At 39.3% G+C, this 25,969-nt stretch overlaps 1 protein-coding gene across 6 annotated transcripts in view; it reads left to right on the top strand.

Moving 5' to 3' along the window:
• Ccdc18 (coiled-coil domain containing 18) overlaps positions 1 to 25,969 on the top strand; it is a 148,424-nt gene that overhangs the window by 4,247 nt on the left and 118,208 nt on the right. For 5 of the 6 annotated variants that reach the window (XM_075943995.1, XM_075943998.1, XM_075943994.1 and 2 more), the window contains exons 4-7: positions 658 to 816; positions 6,432 to 6,538; positions 11,595 to 11,723; positions 21,209 to 21,305. In XM_075943995.1, the coding sequence (XP_075800110.1) occupies positions 658 to 816; positions 6,432 to 6,538; positions 11,595 to 11,723; positions 21,209 to 21,305 (492 nt within the window). The remainder of the gene's footprint in view (positions 1 to 657; positions 817 to 6,431; positions 6,539 to 11,594; positions 11,724 to 21,208; positions 21,306 to 25,969) is intronic. The other variant, XM_075943999.1, reaches the window with a different exon arrangement.

Below are 25,969 nucleotides of genomic sequence, written 5' to 3'. Positions count from 1 at the left end.
AGGATTGTTACAGAAAGAAACCCTGTCTTGAAAAACATAAAACAGTAAAAAACAAAACAAAGAGAGGCAGGAGGATTAGAAGTTTATAGTCATTCTTGCATATATAAGGAATTTGAGGTCAACCTGGGTTAGAGAACTTGTCTCAAAAAAAAGTTAATCTGAAAAACAGTTACTAAGGATGGCAGGATGTATTTTTATATGCTTTTTCTTTTATGTAGCTTGACTTTATAGTCTATACATATATGTTCCTCAAAATTTTGAAAATAACATTGAAAATGTATTATAAGATATATTTAACAGCATAGTAAAATACATGCATAAGTTAAAGAATATTTTGTCTTATCTTGGTTGGCATATGTATTCCTCCATATTCTCTTTTGTATGCAGGGTAGCTGTGAATATCTTTAGGTGCAGAAATACAAAGATTTCTGTCATATTTATACTCAGGAGTGATATTGTTGATTCTTTTGCCAGTGTATACTTAATTTGTACTACTACAAGTGGAAAGGAATGTTGTCTCTCTTTTGTTTTTATCAATATTTACTAATGTTCATTGCGCTGAGTTCAATGATTTTAATGGTAATTGTTGCTGTTTTCTATTAATTATATATAAACATCAAAGAATTAATGTACATTGTTATTTTCTTTTTTTTTCAGGTTTCTTTTTCATCTGCTTCTATGGATCAAGAGGTTAAAAGCCTTCGAGAGAAACTTAATAAACTTAGGCAACAGAATGCTTGTTTGGTCACCCAGAATCACTCCTTGATGACGAGGATGGAGTCTGTGCACTTTGAACTTACACAGTCAAAAGCAAAAGTATGTTTTTTGATCTGTTAAGAGAATATTTGTAATATTTTATGGTTTGTAAATGGAAAATATTTATATTGCCTATCCTAGTAGGCAGGAAATTTTATGTTACTTGAATGTTAACAAGGAATGAAATCATTATACTATCTGAAGATAATTTAGGAGAACTTTTAATTTTTTTTCCATGAGCATAGATTTTTATTTAGAACTTTTAATTTTTTTACTTGGATAAATCAACTTTTTAAAAACTGATAGGAACTTAGAAAGCAGAAAAAGAAGGGACGCTTAATGGTTAGAGAACCCAGGTTCATTTCCCAGCACCCACATAATGGCACACAACTGTCTGCAACTACAGTTCCGGCTATTTTCTATGCCCTCCGAGGGACCAGGCATTCATGTGCTGGACAGATGGACACACAGGCAAATCACCCATACACGTAAAATAACACTTCTCAAGTTAAACAAATCATGATGTCAAATTTTAGTTCGTAAAGGTTTTCAATTGTCTCAAAAGCCAAGCATCTATAAACAGTCTCCATCAGTAAATTATATGATATTGAAGGAAAGTCTGCAAAATAAACTTCAAGTGATAATTTAAAAAAAAAAAGATAAATCTTAAAAGAAGAAAAAACCTTTTTTTCTATTTAAAAACTTGTTTTATTTTGTGTATGGGTATTTTTCCTGCATGTATGTTTCTATATTATGTGTAGGCAGTACCTGTGGAGGCCAGAAAAGGGTGCTGGATCTCTGGGACTGTAGTGGTGGGTATGAGCCACTATGCTGGAAGAGCAGCCAGTGCACTTAACTGCATAGCCAAACCCTAGATCCTAGTTTTTACTTTATACTCTTAGGCATTTTTTAGTTCTTTTATATGGCTTTTCCATTTTTTTTTCTTGTTAGTGGTATATTTCATTATGTGATACCATAACTCAATTTTCTTATTTAAATTACTGCATTTTTACTATATTATTGGTATTGTATATGTATGTATGTATATGTGTATACATATTGCTATTTATGTGTATGTATGTATCTGATTGTGGTGGCACATACAAATAGCACCTCCCCTTTTAATAAAACACCCCAGTAGCACTCCTACCAGCAATGGAGGAGTGTTCCTTTTACCCCACAGCCTCTCCAGCATAAGCTGTCATCAGTGTTTTTGATCTTGGCCATTCTTACAGGTGTAAGATGGAATCTCACTCAATATGAAGTTTTCAGCCGGGCGGTGGTGGTGCACGCCTTTAATCCCAGCACTCGGGAGGCAGAGACAGGTGGATCTCTGTGAGTTCGAGACCAGCCTGGTCTACAAGAGCTAGTTCCAGGACAGGCTCCAAAACCACAGAGAAACCCTGTCTCGAAAAACAAAAAAACAAAAAACCAAAACAAATCAATATGAAGTTTTCTAGATCCATCCATTTGTTTGCAAATTTCAAGATGTTATTATTTTTCTCTGCTGTGTAGTAATTTCAAACTCACTCAATATGAAGTTTTCTAGATCCATCCATTTGTTTGTAAATTTCAAGATGTTATTATTTTTCTCTGCTGTGTAGTAAGTACTCCATTGTATAAATGTACCACATTTTCCTTCTCCATTCTTTGGTTGAGGAGCACTATGGTTGTTTCCAGGTTCTGGCTATGACAAACAATGCTGCTATGAACATAGTTAAGCACATGTCTTTGTTGTACGATTGAGCATCCTTTGGATAACCAAAAGTGGTATTGCTGGGTCTTGAGAAAGGTTGCTTCCTAATTTTCTGAAAAGTCTCCATACTGATATCCAATGGGGCTGTACTAGCTTGCACTCCTACCAGCAATGGAGGAGTGAGTGTTTCCTTACCCCACAGCCTCTCCAGCATAGTGTTTTTGATCTTGGCCATTCTTACAGGTGTAAGATGGAATCTCAGAATTGTTTTGATTTGCATTTCTCTGATGACTAAGGGTGTTGAGCATTTCCTTAAGTGTCTTTCAGCCATTGCTTTTTTCAAAGAATAAAGTATTAGGACTGGAGAGATGGCTTAGTGGTTAAGAACACTCGTTGCTCTTATAGAGGTCCCATGTGTAGTTCCCAGCATCTTCATGGTATCTAACTGTCTATGCCTCTGCTTCCAAAGAATCTGATGCCCTCTTCTGGCCTTCATGGACAGTCTATACATATGCATAGATATGTATATGCAGGCAAAACACTCATACACATAATTTTTTTTTTCTTTTTCGAGACAGGGTTTCTCTGTGGCTTTGGAGCCTGTCCTGGAACTAGCTCTATAGACCAGGCTGGTCTCGAACTCACAGAGATCCACCTGCCTCTGCCTCCCGAGTGCTGGGATTAAAGGCGTGCGCCACCATTGCCCAGCCCATAATTTTTTTTTTAAAGAAGAAAAGGTAAGCTGGGTGGTGGTAAACTCCTTTAATCCCAGCACTCAGGAGGCTGAGGAAGGTGGATTTCTGATTTTAGGCCAGCCTTGTCTACAGAGTAAGTTCCAGGACAGCCAGGCTAGAAACAGAAACTGTGTCTCAAATAAAAACAAATTACCCCCCCTCCCCCAATAAAAAAGAAAAGGTAAATATATCAGGACTAAATGCAGAGTTGTTTGATTTACATGAAAGGCTATGAGGTTAAATGATAAATGTTTACAGATTATGGGAGTTGAAGAAAAAGAAATCAGATACTCAAGGCCATTGTAGTTATGTGTCCTCTCAGAGCCAGCCTGTGTTTCATGCTATCTATTATTTTGTTGGTAGAAAAGCACTGTCTGTCTGGTTGTGAAAGCTCACACCTGTGATCCCAGCACATGAGACATGAGGGTCCACCATTAGTTTCAAGGCAGTCTGGTCTACTTAGGAAGTTCCATATCAGCCATGGCTGGTCTCAAAAACCCAAAGCTATCTTAAAAAATCATTATGGAGTTATACACATGTAAAAGTCTCAGTGTTTTTTGTTTTTGTTTTGTTTTTTAAACTTTGGTTTTTGATGGAGGGTCTTATATATCCCAGTCTGTCCTTAACTCACTATAGTTAAAATGACCTTGAATCTACTTCTTTCACTTCCTGAGGGCTAAGGTTATAGGCAAGTACTGCTATATCTAGTTTTTGAGGTGCTCAAGATAGAACTCATAGTCTCCCGCATACTAGGCAAGAATTCTACAAACCTATCTAAATCATTTGCCCTTGTTTTTTGTTCACGTTTTTGTCTTGTTTTCTGAGATTTTATGTAGCCTGTATTGGTCTTGATCTCAGGTAGCTGAGGATGACCTTGAACTCTTGATTCTCCTGCCTGGTCACTATTAGGATTTCAGGAATGCCTCTTCATGCCTAGCCTTTCAGTTCTCCTTTCGTAAAATCTACTCATGTTTCCTGTGTATATGTTTGTGTGTGTCTGCGCACATGTGTTCATACGTGCAGGTGCTCGTGTGTGCGCTCACAAACAGTTCATGTTGTAATATCTTTTAACAGTCCGTTATTGCTTATATTGAGTACATGAAGGGCACCTTATACAAGGAGAGTTGCAGCTAGTTTTTCTTATATCTTTTTGTATGATAATGGAACTGTTCTTTCTTTTATTTTGCCTACTAAGTATGAAATTACTTGTGTTTTCTCCCAAATCTTCAGGATTTGTTGTTCTATAAAAATCAAAAGTATTTTTTCATGTTATTTGATTTTTTTCCAAGATATATTCTCAGTATTATCTTAATACTTCCATTGAGTCTTTTGGCTGTGGCTTTATTTCTTCCTTTTGTGAAGCTCTTTGTTCTACTTGTTTCATGTTTTATAACATCCAGATGCAACATAAAATGTAATGACTTTTGTTTTTCTGTGCTGTTGCAAGCTTCTTATAGAAAATTATGATGCTTTGGTTATTCATATCTATCTATCTATCTATCTATCTATCTATCTATCTATCTATCTATCATCTATCTATCATCTATCTATCTGTTTAAGACAGGGTTTCTCTGTGTAACAACGGCTCAACTGTTCTGGAACTCACTTTGTTGACCAGGCTGGCTTCAAATTTGCAGAGATCCACCTGCCTCTGCCTCCGGAGTACTGGGACTAAAGGTACCACCACATCTGGCTCATTTTTCATATTTAAGAGAAAAATAAATCAAACTTAATTGTAAGTTGTCCATGTGTTGGCAAAGTCTGTCCATTTATGAATGGTGGTTTATAGAAGTGGTCATTTTCTAAGAGGGTATTCACCAACCCCAGAGGAGGACTAGGATGTAATGGGCTTCATTTGGAGCTAATATCTTCAGTAAGGGATGTTTGGATCTGGGCATGCTGGTGCATCACTTCCGGGGCAGAGGCAGTAGCGGGCAGTGCTGGCGTATGCCTTTTATTCCAGCACTTGGGAGGCAGAGACGGGGGTATTTCTGTGAGTTTGAGGCCAGACTGGTCTACATAGGGAGTTCCAGGATAGCTAGAGCTGTCCAGGATAGAAAAGCCCTGTCTCAAAACAAAAACTGGAACAAAACCCACAAAAATCTTTGGCTTTTGCTTGAGGGATAGCCCCAACTGAGATGAGAGTAGAAACTTGTGAGCGATGGCTTTATATGGGTTTCGTTCTTTATGTCTCTACCTCGTCTCCGAGGCCTCTGTGCTCAGTCTTCATCAGCTGTCGCCTTTGCTTTGCTGTCGGTGTTCTGAGAGTGGGGGAAGCGGTGCGTAGTTCATTTGTAGTCTCTGGACTGACTTCTCTTTTTCTAGTCAGGGTGTCTTCCCTGTCCCCTACTTCATGTCCTAAGTTTACTTTTCAAGTAAAAGCAGTTTTCATTGATATTTTGATTATTGACTAATTCAAGAAAATCAATTATTGCTGGCAGTTGTAGTGTTTTTAATCTCAATACTTGGGAGGCAGAGGTACACGGATCTGTGTGATCTCGAGTCAGCCTAGACTTGATATGATTCCAGGACAGGCATGACTGTTTCACAAAGAAACCCTGTCTCAAAAACACAAAACAAAAAAAGACAAAAAGACTATTCTTCACTATTATATTTATATTGTGTATTCCTTTTTTGCTTCAGTAGTTTTACTGAATCTTTCTGGCTGTAGGGCTAGATAATTTTCTCGATTATCTAGGTTTTCTCTATTAAGCATGATTACTAAAATCAATTGTTTTGTTTTGTTTTGTTTTTTTGAGACGGTGCCCTGTCTGTCCTGAAACTTACCCTGTAGTCCATTCTGGCCTCGAAATCACTGTGATCTGCCTGCCTATGCCTTCCAAATGCTGGGGTTAAAGGCATGTACCACCACTGCCCTGTTCCTAAAATTAGTTTTTAAGTCATAAAAAATTCAATATATATTTCTTATCTATTTTTTCACTTTGATCTCTCTCACACACACACACACATATATATACCTTCTAACGTATGTGAAATTAATCTTTGTAGATGGTGTCAGGAGTTTATACTGAGGTATTTGAGTACCTCAGTCATGTACTGAGTTGGTCTTCTGATGGTGATGTGTACATATGAACGCTCATGAAAGGAATAGGTGAGGTTGGCTTTAGGTTTGGCAGTGACTGGAGAGTGCTATTGTACTTTCTCATATGACAAAGAAAGGCTAGAATCCAAATAGATTGATTTATTTCCTGAAACTTAGTACCATAAAAGTTTTTATCTTTTAGATATCTTTGCTTGAGTCTGCGCAAGAGCAGGCAGCCAACATCCCAATCTTAGAAGAACAGATTATAAATTTGGAAGCAGAAGTTTCAGCTCAAGATAAAGTTTTAAGGTAAATACACTTGTGTAGCTTTATTTAGTATTTCTCTGTGTTGTATCTTATTAAGTATTGTCCCTTACCCCCATTCCAGTGAATCTTCAGTGACCTAATAAAATCTTAACTCAGCATTAAATTCCTTTCAGTCAATTATAGCTACTCATAGCTGTAGCTTGCATTCAGAGTACAGGAATTAAAGATGGATTATTTTAAGATGAGGTGCTTATTTGCATAATTTTATTTAACATAGCATGAATTCAAATTGTTCTTAATAATAAAAACCCAGAGTCAGATTTAGGGGTCAATACTAAAAGATCAGAGAAGCAGAGCGGCAGACACCACAGAGTTCTTAACCTCTACCAGTGCTCAGAACAAAGAGCTGATCCTGTTTCCCCTCCTCAGACTGAATGCTATCTCTGTGAAACCTCGGACTTCATCTGTCTCTATGAATCTCCAGACTGCATCCAGAATGCATCTGAGCTCCTCTCTCCGCCCAGCCATATTGCTCCTGTCTCCTCCTCCCTAGTACTGAGATTAAAAGCATGGGATCTCAAGTTCTGGGATCACCTTTGTGTGAGCTCTGTTTCTCTTTTAGACAGATTCAATCTCATGTAGCCCAGGATGGCCTGAACTCACGGATTGTCTGCCTCTGTCTCCCGAGTGCTGGGATTAAAGGTGTGTGCTGTCACACCACCCAGCCTCTATGGCTAACTAGTGGCTTAGCGCTGCACTTTGATCTTTAGGCAAGCTTTGTTAGATTACAAACAAAACAGCACTACAATTTAATATGAATTACTTTATTTCTTACTTTGTAATGCAACAAAAACTCATTATTTCAGTATAGTTTAAGGACAAGAAATAGGGTATTTTGTCATTTATTCTTATCTTCTGCTTTGAATGTAATGTGTATTGAGCATCATGCTATATTTGTGTAATTCCTGTAGCGGGAGATCCCACAGAGCATTGTATCTGGCTTGAATTCCAGAGTGTTGGCACCCGAGCTTTGAACTGCTTGTGTGATGATGCTTCCTTTTGTTACTGTCACCTTTTGTCTGAAGTGTTTGATTCTTACCTGGGTTCTTCCTGAAGGCTTCAAAACCTTTACAAAACTTGTTTATGAGAGGACTTGGAAAACGAAGAGGTCTGGTGATTGAGAATTACTTGGGCATTTGGTTCCTTTAAACAACTCCAGAAAAGACTTGCTAAGAGGTGTAAATTGTACAGCATTTTAAAAACATCTTTAGAGAAGCAATGGGCAGTCAGTTCACCAGAAGCTGATTCCGCTGCTACTCCTAAGCCAAAATTCATCTTGGAGTGACCCTAATTTTTCCATGGACCCAAGAAAAACAGAACACTGACAGTTCTTACTACAGTTCTGGGACCAGCAGTATTAGCATTGTCTGGGAACTTGGTTGAGCCCTATCTCAAACTTACTAAACCACAAACCCAGAAATACGAAGCTCAAATAGACACACACACACCCCTTTGAAAAGATGAAGCTCAGATACACACACACCTTTTAAAAGATGAAGCTCAGACACATACACACAAACCCCTTTTAAAAGATGAAGCTCAGATACACACACCCACCCCTTTTAAAAGATGAAGCTCAGATACACACACACACCCCTTTTAAAAGATGAAGCTCAGGGCTGGAGAGATGGCTCAGAGGTTAGGAACACTGCCTGTTCTTTCAAAGGTCCTGAGTTCAATTCCCAGCAACCACATGGTGGCTCACAACCATCTGTAATAATATCTGGTGCAGAATACAGTATATATAATAAATAAATAAATCTTTAAAAAAAAAGATGAAGCTCAGATACACACACACCCCTTTTAAAAGATGAAGCTCAGATATGTGTGTGTGTGTGTGTGTGTGTGGTGGGTATGTGTATTTGATATATTTGGGCTTTTTTGTTTGTTGTTTTTGTTTTTTAAGATAGGGTTTCACTGTGTAGGCCTGGCTGTCCTAGAACTAGCTCTGTAGATCACTCTGGCCTCTAACATACCAGGACCTACCTGCCTCTGAGTGCTGGGATTAAAAGTGTGTGCCACCACTGCCTGGCTTTGTTTTTTGTTTTTTGTTTTTTTTTTTTTAAGATACAAGATTTTCTGTGTAGCTCTGACTGTCCTGGAACTTTCTATATAAACCAGGCTGTCCTTGAACTCAGATATCCTGCTACCTCTGCCTCCAGTGTTCTTTGTTTAAAGGCATGTACCACCATGTTCAGCTAAATTTTAGTAAGTATCATAGGTGATTCTAATGTATAAGCTTTTCCGTTTTAAAACTTTCTTTGTAATACATACATTAAATTTAATGTATTTTTGGTTTTGTGAATTTTTTCTGATTAGTTTTTTTTTAATTCTTTGAGAATTTCATGTGGTGTATTTTGATCATCTTCATCCACCTTTTCCAGTTCTTTCCTGATTCGCCCTTCCCTCCCTATGCATGCAACTTTGTGTGTGTACACAAGGTCATTCACTTACCTGCTCCCCCTACTCTTGGCCAACTACTCTTAGATACTGGGCCTGTCCTGGAGTTTGGTTGATATACCAGAGTTTATACCATTAAAGAAAAATTATTCTCCTTTCAGAAGCTATCAAGTGCTAATAGCTCCTCAGTTATGGGTAGGACTTTGTACTCTCTTCCTTTTTCCGTTCGGAATTTCATGACTTGAGGTTATAGAGGTCTTGTGTATGTTCTCATAATTGTTGTGATGTATCTTCCCTGTTATTTCTAGAATACACTGTCTTCCTTAAAGTCACACACTCTTAAAATCTTAAAAATCTTTCAGCTTGTTTTCTTTTCCAGTAACGATAAACTTTCCGTTGAGTGGTAGCTAGATTTCTCCATGTTCAGCAGTAGGATATTCCCATCAGATTCTGGAGGGTGACTAAGAACAGTGGCAGTACCCTGTAATCTTTGGGGTTCCATGAGCTTATTGGCCAATAATTCAAAAAGAGGTAACCTGTTACTGGTATGGGGAGCTGGTACCTTTTTTTGGGGGGGGAGAGTATGGTATCTACTTAGGGAACTCCCTTCCCCATCATAGGATATGTATATATTTTAGGAAGTTTCTACAGTAGTATGTTTCCATATGGCTTTCTCAAAAGGCCTGTAGTGTCATCCATCCCTGCCATCTCCCATGCCATTTAATACTTCCTGTCTTATTTTTTCACTTTCCCTGTTATAACACTTTATTTCCCCTCTCTTTAAAGATCTTTCCTGTGTACCCTTATAACCTCTATGGGTTTAAGAGACAAAGTCTTGCTATGTTGGCCAGGCTGGTCCTGAATCTTTGGGCTTAAGTCATTCTAATGCCTCAATATCTTAAGTGTTTGGACTAAAGGCATACATCATTGTATCTGGCTTGATTTCTATATCACATGTAATAGTTACTTGTAATTGAGTATTTCTTTTTAAAAGTGTTTTTGTTACATTTATTTCTTCACTGGGGGTGGGCGGTGGTGTGAGCATGTCATGGCACACATGCAAAGGTTAGGGAGTTACTTTACTAATACCATGTGGGTTCCAGGGCTTGAACTCAAGTCATCAGCCTTAGTGTCAAGCACCTTTACCTCTTAGCAGTCTTTCTGGCATTTGTTTGCATGTTAAGATAGTGTGTCATTGTGCAGGGCAGGCTTGCCTTCCTGTCTCCTAGGTGCTGGTATTAAACGTGTTCTGTGGTTTTGGTTCCTGTCCTGGAACTAGCTCTTGTAGACCAGGCTGGTCTCGAACTCACAGAGATCTGCCTGCCTCTGCCTCACTATTTCTTGTATTCTTATTTACTCTAATTATTTTATGTGTATATGTATTTTGTCTGTACATAAGTCTGTGAACCATGTGCATACCTGCTGCTCATGGAGGCCAGTAGAGGGTGGGTGTTAGATTCTTTGGACCTGGAGTTATAGGTGCTAGGAATAGAACCTTGGTCCCCTGGAAAAGCAGCAAGTTTTCTTTCTTTTTTTTTTTTTTGGTTTTTCGAGACAGGGTTTCTCTGTAGCTTTGGTGCCTGTCCAGCAGCAAGTTTTCTTTTTTTTTTAATTTTTTTTTTTAAATTTATTTATTATGTATACAATATTCTGTCTGTGTGTATGCCTGCTGGCCAGAAGAGGGCAGCAAGTTTTCTTAACCACTAAGCCATCTCTCTCTGCCACTGTTATTCTAGTAATTTTTCATTGTGATCATTCTCAATATTCTAGGTAACTAAATTATAATTACCAGCAAATAACAAAAATTTTCCTGCTCAGAATTTGTACTTCTTTCTACTTTTCCATTTTTGTGTTTTTCATTGGGTAGAACAGTTAAAGATATCTTTGGTTGTAGAAATGATATCAATTATATTTGCTTTGTTTCTGAAGTATATAGTAGTGCTTCTAGTTTGCATGAACTATGTTTGCTTTTGTAAAGACTGCTAAGGATGACTTTAATTCCTGACCCTTTTCCTCTTAAATGCTGTAAATATGAGCGTGTTCCACCATGCTCAATTGTTGGCTGTGAAATCTGGTGTGGACTTTTACTTTATGTGGGTTTTTCATTTGATCAAAGTATTCTTTTATGCCATATATATAGTCTTCCATTGATTATAGTGCAGTATTATTTGTATTTTAATAAATCTTGCCTGAAGACGAGAGGCAAAGCTAAAGCCACCAGAGATCAGGCAATGGTAACACACACCTTCAATCCCAGGAAGACAGAGACTGGTGGATCTCTGAGTTCAAGGCCACCCTAGGCTACACAAGATGGTTGCAGAAACACGTTGAGGTGGTGGTGCCTCACACCTTCCTTTACTCCCAGCACCAGAGGGAATGTAAAATGGGAGGCGAGAGAGGCTTAGTGTGCGGTTGCCCAGCTTTGATAGAGGTAAGACTTTTCTAGTGGCTTAGCTGCCTTGCTTTTCTGTTCTTCAGGCGAGATTTATTTGTTCAAATACAAATGATCCACCACTGTACTTGATGACTCATGGACACGTGCTGTTCCTCTTATATTGTCTTTTGCATTCCTATTGTCACATTATTGTATTTCTCCAATATCACTGTCATAGTTCTTAAGTTTTTTCTCTATTTATAGAGAAGCAGAAGATAAATTAGAGCAGAGTCAGAAAATGGTGATTGAAAAGGAACAGAGTTTACAAGAGGCCAAAGAGGAATGTATAAGATTGAAGGTGGACTTACTTGAACAAAGTAAACAAGGAAAAAGGTATGTGAGATTTTCTTCCTTGTTTTGTAACTCTGAGTTGAACCTGTGCATTCTGTACAACAGCTGTACCACTGAGCCATATCTCCTTTTAAAACAAATAACTTATATTTGAGATAGGTTGTTGCCATGTAATCTTGGCTGGCCTGGAACTTACAGGGTTGCCCAGGCTGGCCTCCGATTTGCTGTGGTCCTCCTGCCTCTCCTTTTCTGTTGTTTTTTTGAGATAGGGTTTCTGTGTAGCCCTGGCTGTCCTGGAACTCATTCTGTAGTCCAGGCTGGCCTTTAACCGAGAGATTCACTTCCTGAGTGCTGGGATCAAAGGTGTGCGTCACCAGATGACCACCTCAGTTTCCTCAGGGCTGGTGTTGCAGATGTTCTAGCGGGTTTGCCTAGTCATCCTGCCTGACTGTAAGGGAAATTCTGAAGTGAAAATATTTTAGACATTTGACAGTAGAATAAATCCTTTTATGTCCATTTTTATTAATATTTTCCAAGTACAAGTTTCATTACATTTTTTAAAATTTATTTATTTATTATATTATGTGTATAGCATTCCTTCCACGTGTGCCTGCAAGCCAGAAGGGGGCGCCAGGTCTCATTATAGATGGCTGTGAGCCACCATGTGGATGCTGGGAATTGAACTCAGGACCTCTGGAAGAGCAGTCAGTGCTCTTAACCTCTGAGCCATCTCTCCAGCCCTTATTACGTTTTTTATATATTTGTGTGTATGTATGTGTGTGGTCACATACATGCCAATAATGTGTTTGGAAGTCATAGGACTACTTACAGCAGTCAGTTTTCTCCTGTTATCATATGAGTCCCAGAGATTGAACTCCAGACCGTAGGCTTAGTGGTAAGTGCCTTTGCCTTCTGAGTCTTCTCTTTGGCCTTCCTTAAAATGTTCATGTGTTGATTTTGTTACTGGTATTCTAGACTAGGATTAATTTTTTGTATATTTGTAACGATTATTAATATAATTTATATCAATTATCACTATGTTATATATTATATAAACTAATATATAAATTAAATTATATATTTATAATATTTATAAATTATATTGTGTTTAACACATAATATAATTGTGAAATTAAATTGTGTTAACTTCAAACCAGTAAGTTAATTTTCTGTACTTATTTCTTCTAAATAAAATACTGCATACACTCTAAAATTTCAATTTTAATAATAAAGAAAATAATAATAATAATAATAAGAAAATAAGAATAATAAGAAAAGTCAATTCATGAGCAAGTGATTAGTCCACTTCAGAAATATATGAATAACAAAAATTTTTTGTTTTCTATATATTGTCTTTTGAGATGAGGCTTTGTAATTAGTCCCAACAAAGGAACTATAAACTTTTATTTATTAATTTATCTAACACAAGGTATTTGGTTGCCATCTTTCATCTCTTTCATCTTTTTTGTTTGTTTATTTTTAGCTGTCTGTTCTTTTCTTTCTTTTTTGGCGGGGGGAGTTTAAAACAGGGGTTCTCTGTGTAACAGCTTTGGAACTCACTCTGTAGACCAGGCTGGTCTCAAACTCACAGAGATCAGCCGGTCTTTACCTCCCGAGTGCTGGGATTGAAGGCATGCACCACCATTGCCTGACTGTTATTTCTTATTTCACACACAGATTATTTTTCTTATTTGCCGATGCCCTTTACCTCATCCAGTACTCAGAACACATTGCTTTATATTTCTGCTTTTTTGTTTTATTTCAAAAATACGTTTTTAGAAACACATGTTCCAACAGTTGCATTGCACGTCATCATGTGACTCAGTCACGTTTCATTTATCTTCCTCTTGTTGAACATTCGCTGTTTTCCCAGGATTAATAAGACTCTGTATGTCTCTCATTTCATATATGTAACTTTTTTTTTTTTTGAGACAGGGTTTCTCTGTAGCTTTGGTGCCTGTCCCGGAACTAGCTCTTGTAGACCAGGCTGGCCTCGAACTTCCAGAGATCTGCCTGCCTCTGCCTCTCAAGTGCTGGGATTAAAGGCGTGCGCCACCAACACCCAGCTCATATAGGTAACTTCTAAGAAATAGAATCTCTGAATCAAAGGACAATGTTTTAAGACTTTTAAGAAAATAAATATACCAAATTGCCCTTCAGAAAATTGTGTTTGTCTTTTACTTTTTTAATTAATTAAAAAAATTTAAATTTATTATTTTGCATCCTGACTGCAGCCTCTCCTTTCTCCTCTCCTCCCTTTCCTTCTCCCCACCTCCCTTCTTCTCCCTCCTCAATCCCCCTCTGTATTCTCTCAGAAAGGGGCAGGCCTTCAGTGGGCATCAGCAAAGCCTATCAAGCTACAGTAAGACCAAGACTGGACAAGGAGATCCAGCATGAAGGATAGGTTCCTAAAGCCAGCCCTGCTCCGATTGCCACGACTCTTACAAATAGACCAAGCTACACACTGTCGAATGTCTAGAGGACCTAGGTCAGTCCCATGAGCCAGGCCAGCCATTTCTATAGGTTTTCTTCCAGTGTCCCTGACCCCACTCCTGGATCCTACATTGCCTCCCTCAGCTGCCGAAAGAAAACTAAAACAAACACAGGATTTAATAGTGCCTGGGCTCTCAGAGAAATATTCCAAAAAAAGAATAAGAAATTCCTTTAAAGTAATATTCATAGCCCAAAAAAACGTAACAAAGCATAAAGCATTCACAAAGGAAAAGGTTTGATTAATAGAAGCCTGCCCCATCGCCATATTGCTTAAAGCAGTGCCACAGTATAGTTTGAGGAATAGAAAGACGAATACAAATAACTAGTTTGGCTCACTGATCAATACAAGGGGGTTCCTTACCGGACTTCACACAGTGCTTTCTGCTTGATTGGGACTCACCAGGAGGCTCATCAAGAGAACGATAGGTGTCATTCTCAGGCTCATCACAGGATCCTTTCCCATCATTTCCCACAGCCCGGACATATCGCTCTGGTACCCAAATGGGCTTGTCCGTTCCTGGAGGAAAAACACAAACAGCTCCTCTCACCCTAGTCAACAGGGGCGTGGGCTCCTTCCATTGTCCTGTAAGAAGGTCTTTCCATCGTACCTATCCCAAAGACTGAGAACTTTGGGAATCAACACTAATTGTGCTATCCGCTCACCTTGAGGAATTACTACCACCTCCTCTTGGACAGATGTCATAACCTTAATCTCCTCTTGATAGTCTGCATCTACTCTCCAGGATGCATTTGGATCCCCTTTAAAAGGGCACTGCTTCTGCCTAATATAAGTCCCATGGTACCCGGTGGTAAGGGCCCATATACTCCTAGGGAGTGCTTGCACTCCCATTTGTGGAGTTAAGACTGCTCTGGCTGAGGCACAGAGGTCCAATCCTGAGCTCCCTGGTGTGGCTCCTACAAGGTTTGCAATGCGAAAGGATTTCTCTGCGGAAGGAACTGGACATGGCCTCTGCTGGGGTACCGTCCCTGTGGTCCCACCGTCATTGCTCCATACACTGAGGTTTTGGGGCCCTGGAGCAGGGCCCTCTGCTAGTTTCCCTGCTGTTGATTAATGGTACGTGGCAGAGGTTTCCCATCTATATCTGTTTTAGAGAAACAGTCTTTAGCCCAATGTGCTCCCCTTCTGCATCTAGGGCACAAGCCAGGTTTCCTCCTTCCCTTCATTATCAGCTGTGGGCATTCCTTTCGAAAATGATCAGGAGTTCCGCAGTTAAAACAATTACAGCCTCTGGCCCTCTCTCCCAGTGCTCTTATGTTTCTCCGAGGTTGAATAGCTGCTGGTATAACCTGGCCTTGAATGAAATTCCCATCTATATCTCTGCATATCCTGATAGATTCATTTAAACTCTTTGTTTTATGAGGGCGTAATGCTTCCTTACAATATCTATTGGAATTTTCAAATACAAGTTGTTTTATCATAGGCATGGCTGTTGTCTCATCTCCAAACCATCTACCTGCTCTTGTAACAGTCTATCTATGTAATCTTGGAATGGTTCAGACTGTCCTTGTAGAACTTTTGTTAACTGATCCCCAGCTGCTTTGTTAGGCAGGGCCTTCCACGCTTTAGTGGCAGCTGCAGCTATTTGGGCGAATACTCCTGGATCATAAAGAATTTGTTGCTGCAAATTGGCATAAGCCCTAGCCCCTGTTAACATATCTAAATTACATTGAGCTTGACCCGCTAGAGCATTTAACTGGGCCGTTTGCTTACAATTTTCCTGATATTCTCCTCGCCATAGGAGATAATCTCCCCCACATAAGACAGCACGACATAATTGCTGTCAATCACTGGTGTTAAATTCATAGCAGAGAAAGATTCTACCATGGCCAACATGAAGGGCGCTTGAGCCCCATATACAGCTGCAGCTTCCTTTAATTGTTTCATTTCTTTAAATTGTATTGCTAAATGTTGGCGAATTATTTGCCCTGGGTTGTTGGTGTCTGGCACCTCCATCACCGGTGCAACCATGTGTACAGGACGGAAACAAACTCCCTTGTTTTGTTCAGTGCCAGAGCCCCTACTCAGCTGAGACCACCAACCTGGTCTGGGGCCGAGGGAGTTGGGTGTGAATTTTTTTCTTACTTTATGTTTTCTCAGTTTTCTTAAGAGATTTCTTATTTCCTTACATATGATCTCCTCCTCTTCTTCTGATGAATCCTCCTCACTGTCCTCTACAAACTCTGAATCATCAAACTCCTCCCTATCGACTGACTCTTTTCTGAACAAAGAAAAGATACCTCCCATCTTTACTCCTCAATACGTCCCTGTCGGCCAGGAACGACGCTGTCTGCTTACCTCTCTCTGCAGGGCTTCCAAGGGCGGTCTCTCAGTGTTCCCTTTCCCAGTATCTCGGAGGGACCTCCAATTGCCGTGCACTGCGGCCCCCCCTCCCCCTCTGCGCTCTATGCGCTAGAACCCAGTTCGCGAGCTTCGGGCAAGGGGCTGGAGGTTGAGAATACACATGCAGAGACAGACCGACACACAGACCTTCAAACACTGGTACCAAAAGCCCATCTTTAATAGCACCATGGAGGCTTAAATACCCAACAGTCAATGGCCAACAGGTGAAAATCCCATCCTCTGATCCTCTAAGCTAGGCACAGCTTTTAGTAACTTCAATTAGAAGGCTCTAGACAGGGAAGAGCAGCTGAAGGCCAGGACTTAATTGGTCTCAACACTCAGCTCAGCAGGATTCCCCGAGCTTGTCCCAATGTTTGCTGTGGTCTCTGAACCATCAAACCATCAGTCACTGCATCTAAGGTTCTGCTGTAGTCACCAATCCCATCACAGGGGATGGCCCATTCAGGCTATTCGTCCACTGTGCTGGGGTCATCCTTGTAGACTTGTAGAAGTTTCCCTTGCATCAGGCTTCCTCCAAACTGTAAAGAACCCCCCCCCCCCCAACCTCCCTATTTTGTTTTTCAAGACAGGGTTTCTCTGTAGCTTTGGAGGCTGTCCTTGGAACTTGCTCTGTAGTCCAGGCTGGCTTCAAACTCACAGAGATCTGCCTGCCTCTGCCTCCCAAGTGCTGGGATTAAAGGCATGCGCCATCACTGCCAGGCATAAAGCCCCCCTTTCCATTCATCTCAGCACTCTCCCCTTCTTATCCCCCAACCGTATTCCTCAAGTTCCCATGCCCACCTGCTCCCAGTCCAACCAGGAGATGGCTTCCCTTTCCTGGGAGACCCATGCCTCCCTTCCTTGGCCCCTCCTTGTTACCTAGCCTCTCTCTCTGTGTGCACAGATGCAGAAATTATCTTTTACTTTGCAGTTAATATCTATTTTTGAGTGGGTGCGTCCAATGTTTATCTTTCCGAGTCTGGGTTACCTCACTCAGGATGATTTTTTTTCTCATTCTGTCTATTCGCTTTCAAATTTGTTGATGATGGGATTACAGATCTAAGGCACTAAGCCTTGCTGGAATGAATGATCAACTTCAAATACTAATAAATTTTTACATTAATAAATAACACTTTTGAGTTCAAATCAATGAAATTTATTGCAACTATTAGGGAGTTTTTGTTTGACTTTATTTTCTTTGTTGGGCTTGGATTCAGTGCCTTGTGAATTTTAAGCAAGCACTGTACCAACTGAGTTGCATCTGTAGTCTATTGCAACTTTTATATAGGATTAAATCATAATCTACATGTGAAAACCTTTTATTTAATGTGCATGAGCAGTATGCCTGCCTATGTGTATGTACACTACATGTGTGCCTGGTACCCATGAAAGTCAAAATAAGCCATGAGATTACCTGAAACTGGAGGTGTTGGTGGTTGTGAGCTGCCATGTGGGTGATGGGAACTGAAACTGGACCCTTTGAAGACCAGCAAGTGCTCTTAACTGTTGATCTGTTATTCTAGCCTCATAATCTATATTTTTATGTTTGACAATAAAATGTCTTGTAGATTTATATTATGGCATATATTGTATTATAAAGAAAGTGACCTTAGCTGCCCAGGAGCCTGAGGAGGTCCATGAGTTTAAGACTTAGCTGAGCTACAGTGAGTTCACCTTCAGCCTTTCAACTTAGCCCTTGTTTTAAAAGAAAGTAGTTTAAAGCGTGCTGGTGATACACCTCAGAACATCACCACATTGTAGGTTCAGTCCTCAGTGTCACAAGCAAAGAAACAATCACGTAAATGAATAGGTAACTTTGTCTTCAATAGGCTAAGTATTTGCTTTCATACGCAGTTAAGACTCCTAAAGACTACTCCAAACATATATAAAAGTTATTTTTTCATGTAAATAGGTTTGGAAGAAATTTTTTACAGCAATATTTGTTATTTGTTAGACAGTATTTTGTAACAAAAAATGTTTAAACTTGGGCGTCAGCTAATTTTACCTCTCATTGTCTTTGTTATCTTGGAAAATCATTTAATTTTTAAAACTTCAGCTTTTCATATCTGTAGTTAGACTTTCTTGTCAGACTTTCTTTGGACCACCAGCCCCCAACTAATGATGGAGACTTAGTATTAATTATGAAAACTTTGTCTTTAGCTTAGGCTTGTCCCACTACGTCTTATAACTAACATTAGCCTGTTTCTATTCATCTATGTTTTGCCATATGGCTCTTTACATCCTCTCCATTCTGTAAGTCTGATTCCCTCCATGTCTTGCTGACTTTTTCTGCCACGCCAGATTCTAACCTTGAGTTCCTCTCTCTGCCTGGAAGCCCTGCCTTTTGTCCCCTGCCTAGCTATTGGCAATTTAGCTAAACCAGTTATTATTATTGCCAATTTATTAAACCAATCAAGTGCCTTAGGCAACACATCTTTCCACAATTTGTGCAAATATCCTGTAACACATCTTTTAAGTTGATACTTCCTTGGTATGCATGAGAAAAAGACATGTTAGATGCCTATTATATAATTAAGTACTAACAAATATTAATTATTGTATATGTTATGCAGTTTAATGTCTTAGTTATGGTTTTTATTGCCGTGAAGAGACACTATGACCATGGCAATCCTTATAAAGGAAGACATTTAGTTCAGTAGCTTACTGTTTAGAAGGTCAGTTCATGATCATCATGGTGGGTCATGGTGGCATGCAGGCAGACATGGTGCTGGATGGAGAAGCAGCTCAGAGTTTTAGACCTTGCACGGGCAACAGGAAATAATCTGTCTCACTGCATAGCTTTGAGCATATATGAGACTTCAAAGCCCACCTTCAAAGTGACACTTCCTCCAGCAAGACCATACTTCTTTTTTTTTTTTTTTTTTTTTTTTTTTTTAAAGATTTATTTATTAATTATGTATACAGCATTCTACTTGCATGTGTCCCTGCAGGCCAGAAGAGGGCACCAGATCTCATTACAGATGGTTATGAGCCATCATGTGGTTGCCGGGAATTGAACTCAGAACCTCTGGAAGAACAGTCAGTGCTCTTAACCTCTGAGCCATCTCTCCAGCCCCAAGACCATACTTCTTAATACCCCCTTTGGAGGCCACTTTCAAACTACTATAGGTGTGATTTAATTATAAAAAACATTCTTATATGGGGATAATATTAATTAATGAAACTTAGTGCTCTCAGCTAACTGAGAAATGTAAGAAAAATCAGGCTCACCCAGGAGGTAAGGAACAAGGTCTAGTTTAAATACTGCATGGTGGTGGTCAGTTTTGTTGTTCAGTTTTTTTTTCATTTTATTTATTTTTTTTATTAAAAATTTCCGCCTTCTCCCCGCCTCCCTTTTCCCTCCCCCCTCCCCTCCCCCACTCCCCTCCTCCTCCCTCTCTAATCCGAAGAGCAGTCAGGGTTCCCTGCCCTGAGGGAAGTCCAAGGTCCTCCCCCCCCCTTCATCCAGGTCTAGGAAGGTGAGCATCCAAACAGGCTAGGCTCCCACAAAGCCAGTACATGCAGTAGGATCAGAACCCAGTGCCATTGTCCTTGGCTTCTCAGCAGCCCTCTGTTGTTCATTTTTATGTTAGTAAAAATTACTGGATTTGTTTATGTTTTGAAACTCTGGATGTCCCAGAACGTAATATGTAGACTAGGCTGGCTCCAAACTGAAAGAAATCTGCCTGTTTCTGTCTCCTGAGAGTTAGTGTTGTTACTGTTGCTTGTTTTTGTCTTTTAAGTACCTTTTAAAAACTAACTTAAGCCGGGCGGTGGTGGCGCACGCCTTTAATCCCAGCACTCGGGAGGCAGAGGCAGGTGGATCTCTGTGAGTTCGAGACCAGCCTGGTCTACTTCCAGGACAGGCTCCAAAACCACAGAGAAACCCTGTCTCGAAAAACCAAAAAAAAAAAAAAAAAAAAACAAAAAAAAAAACCTAACTTAATCTTTGCATGGGTCATAGACTTGGTATCTAATATTCTATGCCATAGGTTGAGTATGGAAGACTTAGAATTTATTTTTCAGTGTCAGAGTGCTCCCATGGTCTGTGGAATTGCTTATGTGTAGGAACTTATGTATGATCCCGAGTTGATAAGCACTTCATGCTATATTTCATTTATTTTGCCAGAGTGAGAAAGTTATTGTTGTGAAATCAGCCATCCTTTCACAGTAAAACCTTCTACTCTTTTAAGTTTAAAAAAAGGAAATTTCTTCTGGGCCTGGAAAGATGATTCAGTTGGTAAACATGAGGACCTGAGTTTGGATTTCCAGTACCCACTAGGCCCTGCAGCCTGCATACATAGATCTGTAGTCTCAGCACTGGGGAGATGGACACAGGTGGAGTCTTGGAACTCGTTGACTAGCCAGCCAGGTAAAAACAGTGATACCCAGGTTTATTGAAGGGACCCTGTCCCAAAAAACGGAGTGGAGAACCATTGAGGAAGAAACTTGATGTTGACCTATGGCCTCCAAATTCATGTTCAAACACATGGGCATGTAACCATGTACACATGTGTACACATATGCAGTGACATATATACCACATATGCTCATACGTATATACAACATATACTCATATGGCCTGCACACGCATGCACACAAATTTGCTTAAAGATTAACTTCTCAATATAGAGATTTTCTTACTTTTTTAAAATTTCTTTTTAAACTTTAGAGCTGAACGACAAAGAAATGAAGCGCTGTATAACGCGGAAGAGCTGAGCAAAGCTTTCCAGCAATATAAAGAAAAAGTGGCTGAAAAACTGGAAAAGGTGAGAGAACTGTTTGCTCAAACTCAGTGTCTTGAATTACTGTCCATATCTAAAATTAGATTATGTATTACATAGGATGTTTTTATTTATGGAATAACAATTTTTAAAAAATATTTATTTTAGTTCATATGTATGGGTTTTTGTATGCATATCACATGTATGCTTTCCAGAATAGTGTGTCAAAGCCCCTGGCCTTGAAGTTACAGATGTTTGTGAGCAATCATGGAGGTGCTGGGAATTGATCTTGGGTCCTCTGCAAGAACAGCAAGTGATCTTAACTCCTGAGCTATCTCTCCAGCCCTGGAATATACTTTTAAAGATTTTTTTCATAATAAAGTAATTGAAATAAAACCTTTATTTCAAATTTATTTTAATTTTGTGGTTTTTTAAAATCATCATAATTTTTTAAATTACATGTCTTTTTGGAAGGGGGGGCTATATACATGAATGTAATGCTCATATAGACCAGAAGGAAGTGTTGGATCCCCTGGTGCTCAAGATATAGGAAGCTGTCAGCTGACTGATGTTGGTGCTGGGACCTGAACTTGGGTCCTCTACAGTTCATGCTCTTAACCACTGAGTTATCTCTCCAGTCCTTATGTTACAGATAGGCCTTGTGATGTTGTCCAGACTCGTCCAAATTCAAATTCAAGGTCCTACTGACTCAGCATCCAAAGTATCTGGGATTATAGCTATTTGGAACATTATGTCTAACAACATAAAAAGTTTGAAAATATTGGTTAAGGAAGATGTTCACCAGCATCTTTACTCCTAGGAGATACTAGTTAAGGAAGATGCTCACCAGTGTCTTTACTCCTAGGAGAAACCTTTACTGAAGGACTAGGAGAGCAGGTACAAGAAATAGAAAAAGTTAGAGAAGGAAGGAGTGAGCAGAGGTTGGAGCTAGAGAAGCAGAACCAGGAAATTCATTCCCATTTTTACTGAAAATGGAGACAGAGATAATTGTTCAACCTTTTTACTGCTCTCTTGATCTACTGTCATAGGAGGGACTTACTCTGCCTCTCAGAAGGGACATCTTTTCATCTGATCCTATACAGAAATGCAATGATTTAATTATCAATTTAATATCTTTAAATAATACAGTATCATATACTATAAGCCTATATTATAAACCTATATCAAAAAAGACCACAGGTTGGATATTCAGGTATTGAGCTCAGAACAGAGGTCTGATGAAGTGATGTTGATAAGAGAGACTTCTACTTTGAGATTATAATATAAGCAAAGGAATATAATGGTTCTGTTAAAAGAAACAAGGTCAGAGAACAAATTCTTTAGGGAAAGTGTTAGAATAAGAAGTTACTAGCTGGGTGTAATGCACACGTCTTTAATCCCTGTACTTGGGAGGCAGAGGCAGGCAAATCTCTGTGAGTGAGGCCAGACTGGTCTACAAAGAGTTTCAAGACAGCCAGGGCTGTGTCACAGAGAAATCTTCTCTTGGGAAACTAAAACCCAAACCAAAACAAAAAAACAGAAAAGTTACTACTGAGTATGGTTACCTTTTATTAGTTGTTTAATTGTAATTACAATTAATTATTTTATATATGGAGCTAGAGCTCGAGTTCAGTGGTAGAACACTTGCCTATTATGTATCAGGCTCTAGGTTCAATGACTAGTATTGCAAAAAGAAGAAAAATAAAGAAAAGAATCATTGTAGACAGAAGTTTCTGTCTCACCTGGTCCCACAGCCATCCAGTCCCAAAGAAACACAGAGGTTATATCAACTATAACCTGTTTGGCCTATTAACGTCGGCTTATTATTGACTAGCTCTTACAGCTTAAATTAACCCATAATTCTTGTCTGTGTTTAGTCATGTGGCTTGGTACCTTTTCTTAGTATGGCATTCTCACCTCACTTCTGCATCTAGAGGGTGAGTGCATCTCTGCCTTTTTCTTCCCAGAACTTTCCTAGTCTGGTTGCCCCACCTATACTTCCTGCCTGGCTACTGATCAATCAACATTTTATTAAACAAATACAAGTGACAAACCTTTAACAGTATACAAGAACAGTATCCCACAGCGTTCCCCATTTTTCTTTTCAAAACAAGAACCCTGAATCTAATCTCCTTTTTTTTAACATTTTTCCTGACCATTATCCATAACAATTTGTAGCCAACATGCTAAACAAAGACAAACGTCCATAATCCATTTTTTGGAAATGTAGGTGTAGTTTTCTAGGCTACTTCTTGTGTAATGGGGATTCTGGTAATCTTATAGGGAGCCAAAGAAAATTTAGAATTATGGTCAAGTCTTGACTGGAGTATTCTGTGAGACTGGATCATCTCAGCCAACAGCCTTGAAGCTGTTCTGGATATAGAACTCAGAGGAAACTGCAACAGATGTCCTCTGAGACGTTGGATCATCTGGGCCATCTGTTCCCATTGGAGATTTTTCAGGGGGTTTTTCTTGATCAAACCTGATTTTTTTAAACCCAGAATGAATCCACAGCCTCTCATTTCCTGTGGAAATAAAAGTAGACCCTCTTTCCTAAAGTAACATATCTTTTGACTTAAATTTTGAAGTCAAGATATTTTTAAAGTGTATATGTTGGTTTAATCCAGCAGCATTTATAATCAAATGTCTTTTAGCAGTTGTTGCTCCTTTCTTAGCAGTCACAATGCAAAGACAACACAATAGCATACAGTATCCATCCAGACTCTCTGTGTATTTTCCATCTTTATGTGGCTTTTTTTTACTCTATTTCTCTTGTTCTTGAGGACTTTCTCTATTGTTTTTCTTTTCTCTCCCAAACCTACATATATTTTTAAACACACTATAAACTGTTTAGAGTTTTTTTTTCCATCTGAATCTATCTTTACTGCATGTCTCTATCTTTTTCTGGCCACATGAGTCTTTCTGCTAAGCAGCATGGCTAGGATTAAAGCAGCAGCTTTGGCAGCTGGCTCCACTCCATCCCTTAGCTTTTTGAGAGTCTAGCTTCATGGTGGAAGTACTGGTGGGAGCCATATTTGTTGCCACAACTCTGTGGAGTTTCAAGGTCTATGTCACCACCAAAAAGCTTGATGCCAGCTGCTCATAAACACCATTTAAGTGTTTGATGGAAGAGCCTCTTAAAAGAGCTACGAGGTTTTTGCCTCTAATGTTGAGTCATGAAGCCTCTCTTAAAGGAGCCGCACCTCTGTTTGCCTTTAGCAAACAAGCCCACCTAAGACAGTGCTGCTACCAAGAAGCCTTGCTTGATTCTTTTGTGTTTAGAATCCCCTCCTAAACTCTCTCAGGATTTATGTGGATATAGTTGCCAAACACTGGATGCTATCTTAGACAGAAGTTTCTGTCCTGCCCAGTGCTGCAGCAATTTAGTCTCAAAGAAACACTAGACATATTAATTATAACCTGTTTGACCTATTAGCTCAGGCTTATTATTAATTAGCTCTTAAAACTTAAATTAACCCATAATTCTTTTCTGTTTAGCCACATGGCTTGGCATCTTTTCTTAGTAAGGCATACTCATCTTGCTTCTTCTGCATCTTACGGGTGACTCTGTCTCTGTCTTTCCTCTTTCTAGAATTTTAGTCTGGTTGCCCCACCTATACTTCCTGCCTAGCTACTGGCCAATCAGCATTTTATTAAACAAATATGAGTGACAAATCTTTACAGTATAAGAGCATTATCTCACAGCAAATCATCATGAAATTTGCAAGCAAATGGATGGAACTAGAAAAAAAACATCCTGAGTGAGGTAACCCAGATTCAGAAAGACAAACATGGTATGTACTCACTCATAAGTGGATAGAAGAAATAAAGCAAAGGACAGTCAGATTACAACCCATAGCTTCAGAGAATTGAGAGCATGAGGGAGGGTGGATGGTAGAAGGGAAGTGGGAAAAAAGATAATAGCTTGATAAAAACAAGAAAAAAGAAAAAGACAGTTGTTTGGGGCTGGAGAGATGGCTCAACGGTTAAGAACACTGACTGTTCTTCAAGAGGACCCAGGTCCAATTCCCAGCAACCACATGGCGACTACAAGTGTAACCCCAGCTCCAGTCCTTGTACACAGACACACATACAGGCAAACACCAATGTGTACACAATAAAAGTAAATTTAAAAAGTTACATATCAAACTAAGTGCTAGTCTTTGGGAAATTTAGTAATGCTTACTATAAAAAGTTCACAGTCTACTAACTTATGTAGAAACATGTATTAGTATTTTGGAATAATGTAATATAAATGTTAGGTGTAGTTGGAGTCATGAAAGGGGTCTTTGGGGAAACTCAGAAGGCTTTATGAAGTGGGTGATGCTAGATGTTTGAGCTTCTGGGTATCTCAATGATAACTATGTATTATGGACCAGTGTAAAGCTGAGAAGATAGTAAAATACATGTTCTGAAATGCACATTTACATCTGAAACTGTATGGAAGTGGTGAGATTCAAGTCAAACATATTGTGAGATACCAAGCAAGAGTCCTTGAAGATGACATATCTGAACTGGTGAGATAGCTCAGTGGACAACGACAATTAGTGTCAGGAACCAACATCAAGATGAAAGGAGAGAACCAAGTCCCCAAAGTTGTCCTCTGGCTACACATGCACATCCCTACGTGCATTCATTGTGTGTACACATATAATAATATTTCTTAAAAGTTAGATGATTAATCTGAGTAGATCGGAGTAAGAGATATG

Source organism: Microtus pennsylvanicus, chromosome 12, assembly GCF_037038515.1.
Source record: "Microtus pennsylvanicus isolate mMicPen1 chromosome 12, mMicPen1.hap1, whole genome shotgun sequence".
NCBI classification, from domain to species: domain Eukaryota; kingdom Metazoa; phylum Chordata; class Mammalia; order Rodentia; family Cricetidae; genus Microtus; species Microtus pennsylvanicus.
This window is presented reverse-complemented; position numbering and strand designations above follow the sequence as displayed.